This window comes from Hoplias malabaricus, chromosome 2 (assembly GCF_029633855.1).
Source record: "Hoplias malabaricus isolate fHopMal1 chromosome 2, fHopMal1.hap1, whole genome shotgun sequence".
NCBI lineage: Eukaryota > Metazoa > Chordata > Actinopteri > Characiformes > Erythrinidae > Hoplias > Hoplias malabaricus.
This window is the reverse complement of record NC_089801.1, coordinates 6888265-6908340: the sequence shown is the minus strand read 5'-3', so window position 1 is coordinate 6908340 and position 20076 is coordinate 6888265. Positions and strand designations below refer to the sequence as shown.

General features: G+C 42.4%; 3 protein-coding genes and 1 long non-coding RNA gene across 5 annotated transcripts; 3 read left to right on the top strand and 1 right to left on the bottom strand.

The window, feature by feature from the left end:
- Nucleotides 1–6807: 6807 nt before the first annotated feature.
- LOC136687663 (RNA polymerase II-associated factor 1 homolog) lies at nucleotides 6808–10512 on the top strand. The gene is made up of 4 exons (XM_066662181.1): nucleotides 6808–7310; nucleotides 9192–9653; nucleotides 9998–10092; nucleotides 10205–10512. The coding sequence occupies exons 1-4, from the start codon at nucleotides 7184–7186 to the stop codon at nucleotides 10295–10297; spliced, it is 777 nt and encodes a 258-aa protein (XP_066518278.1). The 5' UTR covers nucleotides 6808–7183; the 3' UTR covers nucleotides 10298–10512.
- Nucleotides 9512–10318, bottom strand: LOC136687665 (uncharacterized). The gene is made up of 3 exons (XR_010800498.1): nucleotides 10203–10318; nucleotides 9905–10090; nucleotides 9512–9645 (listed from the first exon to the last, which is right to left on the bottom strand). It is a non-coding gene; the product is annotated as an uncharacterized lncRNA (long non-coding RNA).
- Nucleotides 10504–12038, top strand: LOC136674175 (serine/threonine-protein kinase pim-2-like). Its single transcript, XM_066650069.1, has 5 exons — nucleotides 10504–10509; nucleotides 10726–10953; nucleotides 11236–11413; nucleotides 11538–11714; nucleotides 11914–12038. Exons 1-5 carry the CDS (start codon nucleotides 10504–10506, stop codon nucleotides 12009–12011), a joined length of 687 nt encoding a protein of 228 aa, XP_066506166.1. The 3' UTR covers nucleotides 12012–12038.
- Nucleotides 12001–16079, top strand: LOC136687664 (prolyl-tRNA synthetase associated domain-containing protein 1-like). 2 transcript variants are annotated; one of them, XM_066662183.1, is made up of 3 exons: nucleotides 12001–12089; nucleotides 14788–14895; nucleotides 15240–16079. In XM_066662183.1, the coding sequence occupies exons 2-3, from the start codon at nucleotides 14812–14814 to the stop codon at nucleotides 15666–15668; spliced, it is 513 nt and encodes a 170-aa protein (XP_066518280.1). In that variant the 5' UTR covers nucleotides 12001–12089; nucleotides 14788–14811; the 3' UTR covers nucleotides 15669–16079. The 2 variants fall into 2 exon arrangements, with proteins under 2 accessions (XP_066518280.1, XP_066518279.1); XM_066662182.1 differs by lacking the exon at nucleotides 12001–12089 and adding an exon at nucleotides 12181–12234.
- Nucleotides 16080–20076: the final 3997 nt, after the last annotated feature.

Here is a 20076-nt window from a genome sequence, read left to right as displayed (position 1 = left end):
CAGCCATACGAACCAGACTCCTGCTCTGTTTGTACAGGGACTGGATAGCTCGTAGCAAAGAGCCCAGTACCCCATACTCCCTGAGCACCCCCCACAGAATACCCAGAGGGACACGGTCGAATGCCTTCTCCAGATCCACAAAACACATGTCGACTGGTTGAGCAAACTCCCATGCACCCTCCAGGATCCTAGCGAGGGTAAAGAGCTGGTCCTGTGTTCCACGACCGGGGCGGAATCTGCATTGTTCCTCCTGGATCCGAGGTTCAACTATCAGTCGGACTCTCTTCTCCAGTACCCCCGCATAGACCTTACTATCTAACTATCCCCCTATAGTTGAAACACACCCTCCGATCCCCTTTTTAAGAAGGGGAACCACCATCCCAGTCTGCCAGTCCAGAGGCACTGCCCCCGACGTCCACGCGATGTTACAAATACATGTCAGCCAGGACAGCCCCACAACATCCAGAGCCTTGAGGAACCCGGGGCGAACCTCATCCACCCCCGGGTCCCTACCACCTCGGCCACCTCAGCCCCCGGGGTCCCCAAGCTCTGCTTCCTCTGCCGAAGACGTGCTGGTGGGATTGAGAAGATCCTCGAAGTATTCCTTCCACCGCCTGTCGAGGTCAACAGTTCCCCACCCCCACCATAAACCGTGTTGGTGGAAAACTGCTTTCCCCTCGTGAGTAGCCTGATGGTTTGCCAGAAACTTCTCGGAGCCGACCGAAAGTCATTTACCATGTTCTCACCGAACTCCTCCCACACCCGAGTTTTTGCCTCAGCGACAGCCGAAGCCGCGAGCCGCAGTACCTGTTGGCTGCCTCCGGAGTCCCCTGAGCCAACCAGGCTTGATAGGACTCTTTCTTCAGCTTGACAGCCCCCCTCACCCGGGGTGTCCACCACCGAGTGCAGGGATTGCCACCCCGACCTTGGAGCCACAGCTCCGTTCAGCCGCCTCAACAGGTCCGGAGGTCCGGAACATGGCCCACTTGGACTCAATGTCACCAGCCTCCCCCGGGATGTAATCGAAGCTCTGCTGGATGTGGGAGCTGAAGATCTTTCTGACAGGTTTCTCTGCCAAACGTTCCCAGCAAACCCTCAGCACACGTTTGGGCCTGCCAGGTCTGTCCGGAATCCTCCCCCGCCATCTGATCCAACTCACCACAAGGTGGTGATCAGTTGACAGCTCAGCGCCTCTCTTCACCCGAGTGTCCAGTACGTATGGCCGCAGATCAGATGATAAGACTATAAAGTCGATCATCGAAATGTGGCCTAGGGTATCCTCATGCCAGGTGTACTTGTGGACACCCTAATGCTCGAACATGGTGTTCGTAATGGACAAACTGTGACGGGCACAGAAATCCAATAACTGAACACCACTCGGGTTCAGATCAGCGGGGCCGTTCCTCCCAATCACGCCTGTAGTGGAGTATGGATCGAATAAAGAAATGAAAGGTTCTGAAATGAAAGACTCTCCCCCTTTGACAAGGATTTTTTGGGAACAGAACCCCACATTCCACAGACTGCGTGTGTGCAAAGACTCTGCACTCCCCCACCCACACGCACACACAAGCTCACATCAAAGACTGAGCAGGACACTTTCCAGTGACCCCCTCCGTCGTCTTCAGAAATGGAAAGAAAACAAACCCAGTTTATGATGCTCTTAGGCAAAAAGAAGATCAAACAAGGTGGTAAAGACCGGAATTAAAAAGGACCCTTTTTGGCTTGGCGCCTAAGTGGCTTGTGATTATCTCCTGCAGAAATCAACAGATGGCTAACGGGTAACCTCGGTTTGAACTCCTGTTAACCCATCCGCACAGGACGAACAGCATGGAACAACAGCGACCCCAAGTGGACGTTTGCAAAATCACGTCTCGCCTGAGGCCGTCTAAATACATAACAGACTTAATCAAATTTTAATAAATGTGTTTATGCGATATGTATGAATGTCACTTTCTGTTGTCCTCAGATGAACGTCCACCAACTAATGAAGTGATGTGTAATACTGTTTCAATCATGAAAGAAAGTTTCTGTCTCTAATTAGGAAAATGAATTAGTATCTTCTAGCATAATATTGTAGTGGGATGTAATCGTAAAATACCCAAGATATATATATGTAGATGTTTGATATTAATAATCCAGGACACTCATTATGCTATACCACAAACATGTATAAGTAATTTTTGTGTATGCATGAATCTTTTCTCTCTCTCTCTGAAACGTGAAGCAAGTCACGTGAGCCTCAGACCCAGGATCCAATCAAAGGAAGGATACCTCCCAGTTGGGCGTGACCGTGCCACCTCTGAAAAGAGTGTGCCCGGCTCACGCCGGTCTCTTACGCTCTCAACTCTTAACTCTCTAGCTTCTGCCCTTCGCTCCCTAGCTTCCGCCCTTCGCCCTCTCGCTTCCTCTTCTCGCCCTTCTAGCTCTTCTCAGAGCTCTTCTGCCGCTCTCCGGCAACCTCCTCACGTTGCGCTTACTCTCTTCAAGTGCGATGCTCTTCATTATTCCTTACGCCGACGAAACGACTCATCAAAGACTCTAAAAGGACCTCACTCAGCTTCCAAGAGACGTCTTGTGTTAGCTAGCAGTGTGATACAGAAACTACAAGTAACGTCGAGTAACTCTAAGTAATCTTTTTTCTTTTTATTGTGTTTGTGTTTTATCGCCCACTCTAAGTTTAATCTCATGACTGATCAGAGCAGGTGAAACTTATTTTGGCCAGAATAAGATATCACCCCTGAGATTAGTTGATAGCGTCATAAGCTGACTTCTGAGGGCATCGCTTCTGGAGACTCGAGTAACGAGCTAACGACTCTGAGATGCCCCCCCTTTCTCAGGGAACAATCCAGCCAGGCCAGCAGTCCTCCGTGAGGGAATCCCCCAGACTGACGTCACCCCGTCTAAGGCCAAGAGTGTCTGACTCAAACTGGGAGGAATCCCCTTTCCAGTGAGCCTACCTTCGACAATGCGGGGAGGATAAGAAGCAAAGACCCGGAGAACGGAGATTGAAACTGTAGGACCCGACGGCTCGGTGAAAAAAGCAAAAAGAGTAAGCAAGCAAACTTTACTCACTTTTCAGAAGCTGATGCCTAATTAAGTCTCTTGATAAATTTATACATTAATTAAAACCTCCTTTAGCAACACATTAGTCACAAGTCATATCACCTAGCTTATCTTTAAATTCGAATCGGCTTCACCTGCATTGATGCCATGAGATTTTGAGATTATGCTATGTTAAGTAAATATTCTTTTTCCTTTTAATAAAATATTTCCATTATTTGAAATAACAGTGTGTGGAGTCTGTTCATTAAAAGTCTGAAAATCCTGAAGAACTCACGTAGCGATGACAGTATGCACTCTCTAACTACTTGTTAATGTTTTGTCATTTAAGTCAATCATAAAAATAATAATTATTATCATTAGTCAAAACGTCAGTAATCATAAGAGTTTGAATAAGGTCAAATGCTACAAACACAATATATAAATATATATTACATATATATTTATATATATCACGGTGTATACACAACATACACTACACGCCCCTCCAGGTCTCACTGTCATTACCCACGTGAGCGTTGAAGTCCCCCAGCAGAACAATGGAGTCCCCAGAATGAGTGTTCTCCAGCACCCCCTCTAGGGTCCCCAAGAAGGCATGGTACTCTGAACTGCTGTTCTGTGCATAAGCACAAACAACAGTCAGAGCCCTTTCCCCAACACGAAGACGCAGGGAAATTACCCTCTCGTCCACTGGGGTAAACCCCAACGTACAGGCGCTAAGCCGGGGGGCTATGAAGCCCACTCCTGCCTTACGCCTCTCACCCTGGGCAACTCCAGAGTGAAAGAGCATCCAGCCCCTCTCAAGGAGATTGGTTCCAGAGCCCATACTGTGTGTCGAAGTGAGCCCAACTATATATAGCCGGTACCTCTCAACCTCACGCACCAGGTCAGGCTCTTTTCCCACCAGAGGGGTTACGTTCCATGTTCCAAAAGCCAGTTTCAGTATCCGAGGATCAAAAACCCCAGGGCCTCCGACCCCGACCGCCACCCGATCCACAATGCACCAGACCTGGATTACTACCTCTCCCACAGGTGGTGGGCCCATGGAAGAGTGGACCCATGTAACTTCTTCGGGCTAAGCCCGGCCGGACCCCATGAGTGAAAGTCCGGCCACCAGGCGCTCACCAAGGAGCCCCTCCCCCAGGCCTGGCTCCAGGGTGAGGCCCCGGTAATGCCGGCAAGGGAGGCTGTGTCCGTGTTCTTGTCTTTCTCATCCTTGTCTTTATGGATCACTCTTTGTCTGGCCCATCACCTAGGACAAATTTGCCTTGGGAGACCCTACCAGGGGCTATTGCCCCCGACAACATAGCTCCTAGGCTCACGCAGGCATGCAAACCCCTCCACCACGTTAAGGTGGTGATCCAAGGAGGAGGTATCCGTTTATCATTATACCTTATCCTTATTGTAGCGTTGCCACTGTAAAAATCTCATTGTTTCTTTTTGTTTGGTGCTCAGTGTGTGTTTATTGTGTTTCCTATAACGTCCTGTTAACTGGTGTCTTGATGGTCTTTGAGAGTCTGTAACATCAACTACCCTCAGTGATCATTAAAGTTATCGTTCTGTCTATCATAACGATATCCTGAAACAGTTCTGTTTGTGGTCGTGTCAACAGATGCCTTATATCAGATAATATCAGGTTCATTTTCAGATCATAGCGATCTGACATTCCAATAGCTAATTAACAGACCCACATACTTGTTTAAACTAATATTTCTATACGTACAATAAGTACTACCAGGTAATGTGCTACGAAGAACTACAAATACAAGCTGTTTTCAATAGTAATATTTTGTGATGTGTTGTGAATACCAATATATTTTCACATGTCCATCTGTGTAACACCCTACTCCTGTTTAGCAGCATCCACATTTAAAACCAGGCTGCTTTTTGGTATGTGACACAACACAGGTCGGACAGTCAGAATGTGTGCGTGAGAACACGTGTTAAATACTAAAATACAGGTATAATCACAAGGTGACCCAAAAAATAAAACATAAAAAATGACCCACAAGAAAAATGTAAGAGAGGGCATTCATGAGTAGATTTGGGTGTGTTGCAGCTGTACAAACTACTCTGCAGAATTGAAATGGACATCCTACATTCCAACTTTAGTTCCTTTAAGTTAATTATTACACAGAAAAGGTATATTAATCTGAGCCGACGTTTGATCATAGAATAAAATCTGCTGACTAACCATGACATGCTTTTTCTGGCTGCTGTTTGAAGAGGGAAACAAAGGAAGGTTTGTCTGAAAATGTATCACTATCTCTGAGGACAAACTGACCAGCAGGTTTTGGTGATGAGCGTTTGTTTACGAGGGGGGGATGTGGGCAAACACAAACGTGTTCACCTTCATGTGGAAGAAGAAAGGCAAAAAATTTAGCCAGAAGCTTGACAGTGTCACGTTTTGATTCTGAGCGAGAGGACACTGTCGACCGCTTTACCCAGGTTCACAGTTTGCTGCCTATGCTGTCTTTCACAGTGGCCACAAGCTGGAACTGGACTGGACTGCACTAACTGTATAGATTTGCATTAGCAGCACAGGTCACAACAGACAGAGTTACCACTACCAGAAAAAACACAGTAATTCTGTTTAACAGTTAAACCCGGCTGACTATAACAACACAAGCTTTTAAAGGTTCAATGGTAAATCTCATTGAAGTGCTTGCATGTTATTACAGTTTAGTTACTTTGCCATTAGATGTCTCACATCCCAAACCCTGAGAAATGCACTGGTGCATTAGTTAAGGAGACCTCCGGAGGCCAATCAGATGAACCACAAAAACAGACAGGCAGGCTGGGCCCAACTGCCGTTTGTCAAACAGCTTTTCTCAGGCACGGAAAGCACTTGTACTGACAAAGGTTGTGAAATAACTGTTTTTAATCGTGTTGTACTTATTTTAGTGTATTGATACTAGTTATGAAATGAAATTAAAACACCTACTGCACCTTTAAAGCAGTGTACTAGCTGTGGTGAGAGCTATATTTAACACACTGCCTAATTTGTTCATTGGCAGTTATGTAGAGACTCAATGAAAATATGCTGGCCTGATTTATTTATTAATTTGTACTGTATTTCGTCCGGTGTCTACTTTAATATCGAGAAACTGGACAAAAACAGTGAGGCCAAACAACCTCAGCTAGCTGTCTAGCAACAGACAGCAAAACAATCCTCTTTAAAAGCTTTGTCATCGAAAATAAATCATTTCCGTGAGGGGTTAGCGTTAGTTTGTACCTACTTCGAGGCCAATTTAACTGCTTATTAACTTTCCTGTTTGGACTGAACCATGTAAAGACATCTCGGAACATTTAAAATGCTAAATGCAGAGCTTAGCAAGCCTCACTTAGCTCCCAGCGCCTTTGTTTAAACTCAGACTCAGAGCTCTTCTCTGCTCAAGTAACGTTAGTAGTTTTAAACACATCAATGTCTCTTCTGGACTGAGAATAAATAGCTAACAGCATTCTGTAGAAACTTATTAAGCAACATAAACTTTGCAGAAACAGATGTTTTACGCTCTCTAATGTTACATTCAGAAGGTGGAATTAAAGAAAATAGAGAGGGAATGAAGAGGTGACTGAGAGCAAAGAGGAACAGAATTTCAGTCAGACAGTCTGTCATGAACCACTGTTCCCACTGAAGATGTTTCACTTGATGATTATTCGTCTAAAGAGGGGACTTTCTCCAAAGAAAAGAGGAAGGAAATGGACAGCAAACCTAAGGGGTCATAGACTGACCAGTTATTTGAATGACAGCAAATTCTTTCCTAATTCTACAGAAATTTTATTCTGTTGGATTTTATTTCCAATGAGAGGCGACACCTGCCTTAAAACACAAATAAACCAGTACAGCAATTAATATCAACCATTCAGAAATAAACATATTCCCAATGCTTTAATATAATTTCCACTCATTCTTTCATCACTGTAAGTGCACAGTAGTGTGGAGATAATGAGAAATAGGAATGTATACTTTGGATTCAATTATTAATTTTGATCACTATTCACTACTAACCCCTAAAATCCTGTCCTCCATTTTGTCACTGTGTGATTGCATTAACTCTAGTGTCCACTGTCTCCACCGCGACCACAGGATTCCGACTGTGGGTCAGTTTTGTGACAGTTGATGACATCATCACCGAATCTGCCCAGAGATGCAGAATTCGAATCACAACACAAACAGAGTTGGATCGATCGAGTTGACACTTGCTTCGAGATAACGATGTCCAGAACCGTTCTGTGCCCCAGGAAAAGTGAGTTCTGTCAGAATTTCTGACACAAATTTCTTCTCTATAATGAACTCTCTGTGAAAAGTGGAGGAGACATGTTTTACAGAATTATTTATGCAGGAAAAGCCCAGTAAATGAAATGAAGTATCGTTTTGTTTATATTTAAATTTGTAACTAGCTGTGAGAAAAAAATAACACAAGATTAAACTTTACAGTTTAGGGATGATTTAAGAAATTAATTTATTTATGAAACCCTGGAGCTGTAGTAAAATGTAGAAATTTGTTTGTGGGCACAGATCATCTTACGTTTGTTACTAGATGTAGCTAGAAAGCTAACAATATCTACATCCCAGCTAGCAAAATTGTATCGGCCCACACTCGGACCACAGCCGAGTTTGAGCCAAAGCACGCCATTAGTGCCAGACTCGGCCCAGATCTGGCTCATTATCGGTTGTAATAGTTTATTTCTATACACACGAAGCTGTTCCCTGAGGCTGGTGAGAGCTGCTCGCGCGCCGCGGTCACAGAAAAGAGTGCGAATCTTCATCGTCTTCTTCTTCTGTGTTTTTACAGCGGTTCGCTTCTGCCACCTTCCGTTTTCTCGTTCAGAGTTCGTTCATTTTAAAGCTGTCGTCTTCAAAAATTTAAATAACAATTTCCTCCCTTCAGCACGGCACTGTCTACTTATTAACCCTATTTATCATAGGGTGACCAGACATCCTCTTTTACCCGGACAAGTCCTCTTTTTTAGACTTAAAAAATGTCCGGCCGGAATTTCACAAACGTCCGGGATTTTGTTTTCTAGAGCTTACATAGAACTTCGAGAAGCGTTTCGATCACAAACTAGTCCCGCCCTCCCCTACTCCGATTGGTTCGCTTGAGTGAGAAGGGGGCGTGGTGAAGTAGTCTAAAATCTTCGGATTGGACGGTCTGAGTGTAGAGCTACCGTTATTGGTCGATAACATTCTCTGTAAACATGCACCCACCCTCATCTCGAGCAGCTATGCCGAAACGTAAATGTAAGTTCTCGGATTAATTAAAAAATAAATTCCCATGTTTTGTGTAGCAAATAAAGGTGTAAAGGACCTAAAAGCACATAAAGGTTCAGCTAAACATACAACGGCAGCGAGGGGCATGACCTCATCTCACCCTCACCCCCCCCCCCCCCCCCCCCCCAGTCAGTTCGTGTCCCAGTCATTACATCAATATTATAAAATATTACAATACAGAGCTTACCTATAACTGTATGGCATTTAACAAGTTAAAATAATGATTGTATTTATTTAACATTTATTACACCGTTTTCCAGACAGTTACCAGTATTTTCTTTTATTTATAGATGTGGGCCACATACGATTAATACGCAGTATTTAATAAAATGCTCTGATCAGTGTAGTGTGCTAACTGCAATGGCAATCGCCTCCCCAGCCGACAGTGCCCACGTGCAGCCGGAACTGGGCCTGATACAGGGTGCCGCATTCACGCCGAGACGTCAGTGAGCCGACAGTGCCGAGCCTGAGCCAGAATCGGCCCAGATCTACCTTGCTAGCTGGGATTAGTCTTCAAGGGGTGGGGGCTGGTGGGGGGACTGGAAACATAGGGTCCTTGAAATATAGGGGCCCTTGAAATATAGTGCTTTAGAAATATACAATATCCTAGAAATATCCTATTGGACTTAGATTATTAGTTATTAATTATTAATTATTATTGTTAATTATTAATTAAATATTGATTATTATTAGTGGATTTAGAAATATCCTAGTGGACTTTTAATAGGAATCTCCAGTGACCTCTAGGTGTTCAATCTGCGTAGACTATGTAATGTTAACATGGAGGTCTAAATTTATCCCCTTTCACAAAATGCATAATTGCAGATTTTTTTCCCGATCTTGTCTTGTTCCACAGGGGCAAACGCCGATGACCCAGCGCCCCTAGAGGCCCTGAGGTCCAACGATATTCCAGTGAACACCGGCCTTGTCCAGAGAGGCAAGAAGAGGAGGAGGAGCAAGCTCTGCTGCAGTCAGAGAAAGAGATGGAAGGTGGAGGACGTGGAGAGGGATGAGGAGCAGAGAGCTGCCAGTGCATGGGAGGAGGAAGAGGGACAGAGCTCCAGCACATCACCCGCCTCTGTTTCCAATGAAGGAGATTCACCTGAGGGTGTGTCTCCTGAGGACAGTTCGTCCGAGGAGGGTGTTTCTTCTGAGGACAGTTCGTCCGAGGAGGGCGTTTCGCCTGAGGACAGTTCGTCCGAGGAGGGCGTTTCGCCTGAGGACAGTTCGTCTGAGGAGGGTGTTTCATCTGAGGAGTGGAGCGAGGAGCTGGACACTGAATCAGATGACGATGTTTTGAATGACACCACCTTGAGACGTGAGAAATATGGCGTTAAAATAACACACACACGTCAACAGTTCTGTAGATCTAAAATCATCCAGAGTGAATGTCCACATATCTTCTGGGCTCTGATATATGATGTTGATCTGAGTACAATTGTGGCCATTGTGAAACAAACTTCATGAAACTCAAACATCTGTTCACAAAACAAATTACTGTGATGGGGCTTTGAGAGACACCCATCACCTGTAAGTTTCTCCAGAAAGCAGCAACAAACATCAACTCACTCTGGATGACTTTCTTCATATCGTAAACTTTAACTTCTCAGACATGTCTGACATTTGGAGGAGCTTCCCTTTAACCCTTTCCTCTCCTTGTAGGTGTGCTGGAGCTGCTGTATGAGGAGCAGGACTGTCTAGGGGAAGGAGGATACGGCTCAGTGTTCGCTGGCATCCGCAGAGAAGACGGGCTACCTGTAAATATCAAAACATTTACTTTATAGTGCGGGAAAACCAAAGGTCACTTCAGCAATTTGACACTAAAAAGCAGTGGCATTTGTTAAATCCAGTCTTTTTTTAAACTTACAGGTGGCTATCAAACACATCCCCGCAGACCATGTGACACGCACTACTGTGGTGAGTTCTTTTAATGCCTCATTCAGCTCAGCAGCCCATGAGTGACTCTGTGGAGCCTCAGCCAGGGCTCATTTTAACACACGAGGAACAGAAGCCTCAGGTCAGAAAATAACTTCAAGTGGTGCTCTCACCAAAATGAAAAATGGAGGCTGTTATAAACATGTTGACTAACCTCTTGTGGTGCCAAAACTGTCATAAGAGTGAGATCTTTCAGTTTAATGAGTAGGACAACTGCCTTCTGATGACATATCATGAAGGTGGGAGGAGCTTTTGGAAGGTGGGTTGTATGGACCAATGTAGAAGACAGACAGGTAAGATCATTGTTAAGTAAGTACCTCTGTGTCATTACTAAGGCTCTTTAGCACCGTTAAGCTCTTTGCTGCCCCCTTGTGTAGATCCATGTGTTTGTTGCTGAGGAAATCGGACTTTACTACTTTTTGGACTGATATTAAAACAGCTGTGTTCTGTTACAGACAGTGGATGGAGAACAGAGGGAGGATCCTCTGGAAGTAGTGCTGATGTCCATCGCTGGGGCAAATGAGGATGATGCCACAGATACGCAGCGCTTCTCTGTTGGGATTCTGGACTGGCTAGAACTTCAGGATGAGGTGGTGGTGGTAATGGAGCGTCCAGTGCCATCCATGGACCTGATAGATTACCTGGAGGCCAGAGGAGGATACTTGGATGAGGAGGAAGCCAAGGTGAGACACAATGCTGCTGTCGTTTTTACCACCAACACGTATCAAACCTTCCTCATCCAGTGATTGGTTATTCATTAATAAATCAAATGTCCCTAAATGAACACATTCATGCTCCACAGAATGGGTCAATCGTATAAAACAGTCATTTAAAGCACTACCCAATGTATTTCAGCCCAAGTTTCAGAACAGTTTGTCCTGCGGAGCCAGAAAGCACATCGTCAAGAGCAGAACCTTTAATGTCCTGCTGTAATTGATTTAACTCCATCTTCTTTTCACGTTCAGGAAATCCTGAAGCAGCTGGTCCAGGCCATGATCGACATCCACTCCAAAGGAGTCGTCCATCGAGACATCAAACTGGACAACATCCTAATCCAGAGTGTCCCTGAAGGTCTGCGTCTGTGGATCCTGGACTTTGGCTGTGGGAGCTTTTTAACAGAAGACCCCTACAGCGACTTTGGTGGTAAGGATTAGCAACGGAAGCCACCACAACTTCACTTTCTAGAAAACAATCAAGTAACAGTCAAATGACAAAAAGTTTATGGCGTTCACCGGTTAAAGTTTAACTTCACTGTTCTCCTCTGAAGGAACGAAGGACTACTCTCCTCCCGAGTGGTTTGACGATCGCTCTTACAACGCTGAGCCGTTCACAGTGTGGCAGATCGGAGTCACACTGTTCGTCCTTCTGAATGGAAGATTTCCCTTTAACAACCCCACGGATATCGTCAGCCAGGAGCTCTACATCCCCTGGTATCTTTCCCTAGGTAAGAATCACACACATAAACACAGTAACACAGTAGTACATGATCATTTCACGTCCAGAATGTCCCTAGTTTGAAAAGTGTTCGTCAAGTCTCAAAGCAGAAAATGACACATAATAAACAAACTATTCATTAATAGACAGAATAGAAGCCACTAGACACAGAGTAAAACATCTCACTGTCCGTCTTTGTCTCTCTGCAGGCTGTCGGGATCTGCTGGAATGCTGTTTGGACAAACGGCCAGGATCCAGACCTTCCCTGGAGAACATCCTGCAGCACCCCTGGCTCACAAACATCTAGCCAGCATCAGCATTTTACATGTTCAGGATATATTTCTCAGAGTATTGTACAAATGGGCGTTCTCCGTTTACAGTTTAGGTACACCACACATTTCAACAATATTTTAGCTGAGCGTTAGTGAACAGAGTTTGTAGCTAATCAAACATACAACACTGTAAACTCACAGGTAAGACTGGTTAAACCATCTGCTCTGACCCACAACGTCTCTATGTCAAAACCATGGGTAAGTATAACATGTAGAGGCTGGTAAATGTGCAGACGCAGACTGGTCCCAAAATAATTTGGTACGAGTTTTACTAAAAGCCCATTCCCAAGATCCCCTTACAACTTTTCCTAAACCTGATCCTAATCTAAACCTGATCCTAATCTAAACCTAATCCTAATCTAAACCTAATCCTAATCTAAACCTAATTCTAATCTAAACCTAATCGTAATCTAAACCTAATCCTAATCTAAACCTAATTCTAATCTAAATTTAATCCTAATATAAACCTAATTCTAATCTAAATTTAATCCTGATCTAAACCTAATTGTAATCTAAACCTAATTCTAATCTAAACTTAATCCTAATCTAAACCTAATTCTAATTTCCAAAACAAGAAACTGCATTGTTTTTCTCTACGTTTACACTATCGCTAACATCTAATCCTAAACCTAACCCTGAACATAGCCCTAACCTAAACTTGACACTTAAAGTAATTTAAAGCACCAAAATATTTAAAACAGCTGGATTTGACTTGTTTAGTTCTTGCTAATATCAAAGCCTATAAACCTAACCATAACTTTAAACTTATCCCTGAGCCTAACTCTAATCTAACCCCAAAGACTGTAAGCCACAAAAGGTAAGAAATGGCTGGTTTTGTGCCCGTTTAACAGTGAATATTTCATCCTAGCGCTAGGCATGTTACAATAATTACTTTATCAACATTTGATGGATCTGTTTAAAAACTGTGAATTATTTTATATAATTAATGTTATATTTAATTAGACATTTTGATGTTCCAATAGCAAGGTCTGAATATTCTTAATAGGTTTTTGCAAAAAATTAATGATATTTAAAAGGGTTGTAATTGCATTATTGGGTTATTATATTAATACATCTTATATTATTATAGTCTTAAAATGACAATAATATCGTTTATCACAACTATTCTATTCATTTATTTATTTATTTATTTATTACTTTATTAGAGAATATGTCAAACACACAACAAATTGGCAATTGTGACAGGCCTAGCCCTAACCTTAGCCTTATACCTGAACCTAACTTGATTTTAAGTTCAAAAAGGTTAGAAATGGCTGGTTTTGTACTTAATCAATGCTATTGGTAATATCTAAAGCTAACCCTAAACCTATCCTTAAATCTAACCCTAAACGACCCTATTCTTAACTGTAAACGTATCCTTAATTTTAATAAATTGAACGTAGCTCAAATTGTACTTTGGTTGCGTAATTGTTTCTGCCGTTATGGTTCAATATCAACATTTTATACATAAACCGGTATAAACACACTGCCGTTCAAATAAACATAATAAACTTAACAAATTAGAAACTGTTGCATGTTGTGTCTGGATTATTTTAATGCATTATCTACAGCACTTCCTACAAACCCAACTCCAACAGTAGGAACCTTAACACACACTAGAAACCAGATAATCCGATTAAATCAGTTTCAGCCTCACACCACTGGCTGCCTGCTGTAAAGTGAATTCCCCCATTTTGAGAACAGAATAACAAACCATCAGAATAAAAAGATTCAGAGCCCAGTCTTTCCACACAGAAACTAAGCTGATTTAAAAAAAATCACTTAAACAGCTTTTCCATATAAACTCCATCACAATTAAGTTATAAGGAGTGTTGCAGACAGCCTGGACTTCTTTACCACTGAGGTCCACAGACAACAGAGGTCATATACCTCATTTCCAAAGGCTTGTAGTCTGTCCATACTGAGTCAATTCAGCTACACTGTGTGGACACATACGTTCAGCTGTGCATATACACTAAAGAAAGAAGTGAGCTTTTGGGGCTTCTAAATTTACTCACATTTCCTTTTTCTAAAAGTCTTCATATTTAATTCTGAAAAGGCTTCTCTACTGCACTGCACTGGAGACACAAGGTCAGTGTAAGATGGCTCCCTGCTCCCTACAAAATGCACTATGTCCAAAAAGTATGGCCAAAGAACACCTGTTTTGGTGTGGTTTCTACAGTCTATGTTCTACACACACTGAACTAAACGTCAGCTAATCTGACAGATAGATAGAGATGTAGGATAACATTCGAGTCTTCAAGGGCCTAGGAAAAATATTTGGCCTTGGGAACTACATCCATTTGGTGTGTGTGTGTGTGTGTATATATATATAAACTATTCAACTATAAAACTTAGGACTTTTATTGTATAAAGTACAGGACTTTTATTGTTGACTAGTTCTTTGCGCATGCGCATTTGCATTTTGCCGAGTGAACATGGCTCGATGTCAAATGGTTTCTTCTGCGCTAGTTAGTACCCTCCGTTACAAACGGAAAAAAGGTACAAACACCGTCCCCTGTCCTAAACTGCTGACTTTATGTCTAAATTAGAGCAGGCTGGGACACGGCCACCGGGGTCAAGCACCATACTGAAAATAAACTGAACTATTTGTGTGTAGAATATAAAACTTCACCAGCGCACTCTGTAGTGTAGGGAGCAGGGAGCCATTTGGGTTGGACTCTCCAGTCAGCAGTGAACGCACTGTAAGAGTTTAATTACACACTACAGAGATTTACTTTATTTTTGTAGGTCATCTGACCCGCTCTTTACGCGATGTCCTCCCCAGAACTTCGGACAGACTTAGAGAGTTTTCTAAAAAGCCTGAATATTGAGTTTGACTGCGTGGAGCACCCTGAGGTAAATTCATTCATTCATCATCATCATGAAATAAACACTGAGAATTATTTTGAGAATTATTCTGTTAATCGCTGTGGACCCATGGAATGCCTCTGTCCATAACACATTCAGCTCCGTTTTTTCCGTCCTCTTCAGTCTGTAACTCACTCAGTGAACCGCCAAACAGCTGCAGTGTACTTTCAGTTGTAGTTCCAGCCGTGTCCGCCAAACGGCGCCAAATCACCGATAAAACAAATGCAATCCGCGTTAATATAATTGTCACACAGCACATTTGAGTAGATCTGAGGTTTATAAATATCTGCCCCTTTCAGATAAATATACACTGGGTATTTATTTCTCACCAGGTTTTCACTGTGGAGGAGATGTTGCCGCATGTGGAGCATCTCAATGGGGCCATCACCAAGAACCTCTTCTTAAAAGACAAGAAGAAAAAGGGCCTGTGGCTGGTCTCTGTTCGTCATGACCGACAGGTGAACCTCGGTGACCTGGCCAAGAAGCTGGGTGTGGGGAGCGGAAACCTGCGCTTTGCCGATGAGGGAGTGATGCTGGAGAAGCTGAAGGTGGGCCAGGGCTGTGCCACAGCTCTGTCTCTGTTCTGTGATAAAGACCAGAGCGTGAAGTTCATTCTGGACAGTGACCTTGTCAATGGAGGCCACAAGAGAGTGTACTTCCACCCCATGACCAATGCTGCCACCATGGGACTTAGTCCAGAAGATCTGATGAAGTTTCTGAGAGAAACAGGACACGAACCATTTCTACACAGCTTTGATTAGATGTTAGCTCCTATAACTGTCCTATGAACTATGAGCTGTTACCTGGGGGGCTGTTTTTATCAAACGGATGCTGTTTAATCAGATTTCTGTGTGAACTTTCGCCCTCTGTCATTTTTCATTGTCAAGTGCACCTTTAATAATGATGTCAATAAAAATAAGCCGATGAACTGTGAGAACGCAAATCTCATTTTGGGTCTCCACAGTCCACCACAGGCTGAAAAACATTTGCAACAAGCATCACTGCTATCTCAGTACTGGTGGGGCAATCGTTCATTTGGATTCAAAACACTCATCCTTTTTTTTTATTAAAAGTCATTGAGAATAAAATGACTATGTCTAAAAACATGAAAGCTGATAGTCTTCAAAATGTTAAATAAATAATTAATAAGCTTCAGTTCTTGGTTACAGAAACCCATTGAGGCAAAATATATAGGTAGCTAGCCAATGCTAGTCTTGGTAAGCTAACCTCTTGCTAGCCTGCTAGTCTTGTTAAACTAGTCTCTTAAATGAAATTGCTCATTGAGCTTTTCTGATTTAGCAGATAGCAATCAACTGTGAGATTACACATTGATTTAATAGTTGCTTAAATGTTTCAATGCTATTACTGTCAATAAAAATCGTCAAAACTTACCAGACTTTAGGTAGTCCTTAGGTCCAGATGTGTGCTTTCAGTAGTGGGTGAGTGTCAGGTTTCTAGAAATCATCTGGACATATGCTGTACATGTGATGGAGGAATGAACAGTGCAAGGGGTGAGGTCTCAATAGCCCTTCAGTAATGTGCCATGTGCACTGAGGAGCAGCTTTGCAATTCAACTATTTTAGTATCATATCTAATGATTTTAGTCAAGATTATGCTTCAGTATATTTTTTACTAACGATATGTACGTTTCTCACATTTAGCAGAATATTCTCATTTCCCAACTTTGAAAATTCAACTCTGAGACTATAGATCAATTCGATTCTTCGTCTTAGAGTTGCAGTTTCTTTTTTTTAAAGATTATTTGCTAATTTTAGGGGTTAAAACTAGGGTGACCAGATCTGAGATGGTGAAAAAGAGGACAGTTACATTCTCATCCAAGAACTTACATTTACGTTTCGGCATAGCTGCTCGAGATGAGGGTAGGTACATGAGCTTTGCCTGACGTAAACAAGGACTACTGACGTGCAGACTGACCAATTAAATGTTTACAGAGAAGGTTATCGACCAATAACGGTAGCTCTACAGTCAGACCGTCCAATCAGAAGATTTTAGGCTACTTCACCACGCCCCCTTCTCACTCAAGCGAACCAATCGGAGTAGGGGAGGGCGGGACTAGTTTGTGAACGAAATGCTTCTCGAAGTTCTATGTAAGCTCTAGAAAAACAAAATCCCAGACGGGGAAATCTCACACAGAATCCCTGATCACCTCCTCCTTCATCAGACTCATACATCACTAATATCATCATCCTCACCATTTTCATTTCTGCTTCTCCATCATCACTAATATACTACATTTATATTACTATAACCCCTTCATCGGTCATCATTTCACTTTTACTTCTGTTCTCTATTGTGTCTCCGGTGTTGACCCGAGGAGGATGGGTTCCCCGTATGAGTCTTGGTTCCTTCCAAGGTTTCTTCCTCGTGTGCTGAGGGAGTTTTTCCTTGCCACTGTTGCCCCTGGCTTGCTCATAGGAGGCTTGGACCCGGATCTCTGTAAAGCTGCTTTGTGACGACTTTTTGTTGTGAAAAGCGCTATATAAATAAAATTTGATTTGATTTGAATTTGATTTGTGAAATTCCGCCGGACATATTTTTAAGTCTAAAAAAGAGGACATGTCCGGGTAAAACAGGACGTCTGGTCACCCTAGTTAAAACAGACTTATAGCTAAGTTTAATTGTAATTCTGGAGAGGTGAAACATTTTCTAAATTTCCATATCACTCTAATGATAAGATTATATTGAGAAAAAAGATAAAAAATAATAAATAAAAAGAAACTACTAGTTCCAAATGCCAGTTTTGAAGTGATCAAGTCCTCACTAAATGAACGCTCCTTTGACTCTCACTTTCTAGACTCAGAACATAGAAACTGCAAGCACTTTACATTTCTTACATCTACTGTTACTAACAGGTGAAAAAAAATTATTAGCATTTTATTTCAAGTGCAAACAAGATTAAATACATTAACTTCATTTTAAATGAATGTTTCAAACATTACAAAAGCAATGAGAGTATAAAGAGACATTACACGTCATTTAAATGACATTTCACTTACAGAACTCAATAAAACAATCAAAAAAGGAAATGTATCCCTTAATACATCTGACACATGCCTTTTAAAAACTAGGCTAACATACATTCTATTAGTCAAGTCATTGCACATTTATTAAAATGTTCACGAGCATTGTTCTTATTATGGAGATCAGCCATTGGGCGTTTATCAGGACTGCTGTGTCTGATCCACCATCATATCCATATCCCTGCAAATATATACCTGTGGTGGTCCTTTCATTTTAATGCTATTGCTGATCAATATATGCTGCTGGCTCACTGCCAAGTCCACTGAGCGATGTGTCCTAGGATAATGAATATAGTTCCTGTCACAACGCATGCAGAGTTAAATGATAAAAGACAGTTATGCATATTTTCAACACATACCTAATTCACCACTAATTCAAAACATTTTTCATGCATATTACTTCAATATTACTGCTCATAAATCAGTAAACTAACCAGCTTTGCACAGTGGCCTGATTACCCATTCCATTCGTTTCATCTGTGTTTATCTGTTTAGAGCCTGAGGTGTCACTTACGTGCATGTATTTGATATGAGCGCAGTCAAAAAAGCCAAATAGAATGTGTCATTTTAAGCAACAAAACTTAAGGAAGGAATATAATTAACATATAGATTGTGTTTAATTAACTCTGTTTAAACAAAGCATGGATAAACACTGCGACTTTAACAGTATAGTAAGCTTTATGCATCATTAAACAGTGATAGGATTCATGGTAGCACACTGTGCAGAGTGAAACAAATCAGTACAGTATCAGAGCTGAGTGTGAACATGCCTGTGCCGTGACTCCTCTATCAGAAGATTTAAACCAGGAACAACATAAACCATGCCAGTAGATTTCCAGCCCAGTGGCTGGATGGCCACGAAGCGGCCTGTAGAAAGAGACTACGTTAAGCGCTTTCTTGTTGTTTTATGTTTATTGCTGTGGATTTAACAGAACTACTTCCTGCTGGTCCATTTAAGTATTGCAGTATTACAGCCTGCTTTCATTATTACTTAGCTCTATAAAACACCGACCCAAACTCTGCCAAGAACATTTGTATATTTGAAATTATTTCCTAGGCCCTGCACCAGACACATAACTTCCCTCCAGGCAGCCATAACCATAGAAGTATACAAGCATTAGAAGCTCAGAATACATTTTGTGATTCTGAAAATAATGACTTCAGGAAACCAGTCCCACCAAACAACAAAATTTAAACCATGTCAACTCAGTAATCAGCATTATGTCAATGAGATTTACACAAGACAGCTGTTTAGAAGGGTAAGGTTTAAGACAGCAGTCATGATCAGTCCGTGTATCACGTAAAGCACTACTTACAGCATCCTGTTACCAAATTAACATTAATGCTCCAAAAGGAATAGAGGTCTTTTAGTTAACAACAGCTATCTTTTATTGCTTGTTACTGATTGTACGTCTTCAAAACAGCGGATTTCTCTACAATACAGCGATATATAATAAACACATTCTTATCACAAGATCTTACCTAACCTTGCAACACTAACACAAACACTTACACGTTACCACAGGCTGTACACCTAAAATCGCACTGCTTTTCTTTAGTCCGGCACACTATTTGTTATAGAGTTGAGACAAATGTGTACTTTCCCACAATTCCAAGTAAGTGGACACTCTGTAGTGTATGTAGTTGTGATGATGTACAGTACCTGTGACACATCACCAAGAGAAACCATTATATGTATACTTACCTGTACTTACTCACCTGCATATGGGTCATGTGAGAGGGAAAAGAGTACTATCTCTAGATGCCCAGGTTCGATCGACTTCCCATCTCGCTGAGGCGACCCCCGATAAAGGACCTCACCAAGTCATCCGATCGGTAGTACCGACGGGCGGTGTGTACAAAGGGCAGGGACTTAATCGACGCGGGCTGGTGACCCACGCCTACTTGGAATTCCTCGTTCAAGGGGAATAGTTGCAATCCCCTATCCCCAGCGGGGAAGGCGTTCATAGGATTGCCCGCGCCTCTCGGCGTGGGGTAAACACATGTTGAACCAGCCATTGTAGCTCACGTGCGACCCCGGACTTCTAAGGGCATCACAGACCTGTTATTGCTCCATTTCTCAAGTGGCTTCTGTGCCACAAATCACTCTAAGAAGTTTAGCCACCGA

Coding starts and splice junctions, on each gene's coding strand:
- LOC136687663 (XM_066662181.1), top strand. CDS start 7,184: ATGACATCATCACCGAATCTGCCCAGAGATGCAGAATTCGAATCACAA. Junction 7,311..9,191: donor CGTTCTGTGCCCCAGGAAAA/GTGAGTTCTGTC, acceptor CTTGTTCCACAG/GGGCAAACGCCGATGACCCA. Junction 10,093..10,204: donor GCAGAGAAGACGGGCTACCT/GTAAATATCAAA, acceptor TTAAACTTACAG/GTGGCTATCAAACACATCCC.
- LOC136674175 (XM_066650069.1), top strand. Junction 11,414..11,537: donor CCCCTACAGCGACTTTGGTG/GTAAGGATTAGC, acceptor TCTCCTCTGAAG/GAACGAAGGACTACTCTCCT. Junction 11,715..11,913: donor CCCCTGGTATCTTTCCCTAG/GTAAGAATCACA, acceptor GTCTCTCTGCAG/GCTGTCGGGATCTGCTGGAA.
- LOC136687664 (XM_066662183.1), top strand. CDS start 14,812: ATGTCCTCCCCAGAACTTCGGACAGACTTAGAGAGTTTTCTAAAAAGC. Junction 14,896..15,239: donor ACTGCGTGGAGCACCCTGAG/GTAAATTCATTC, acceptor ATTTCTCACCAG/GTTTTCACTGTGGAGGAGAT.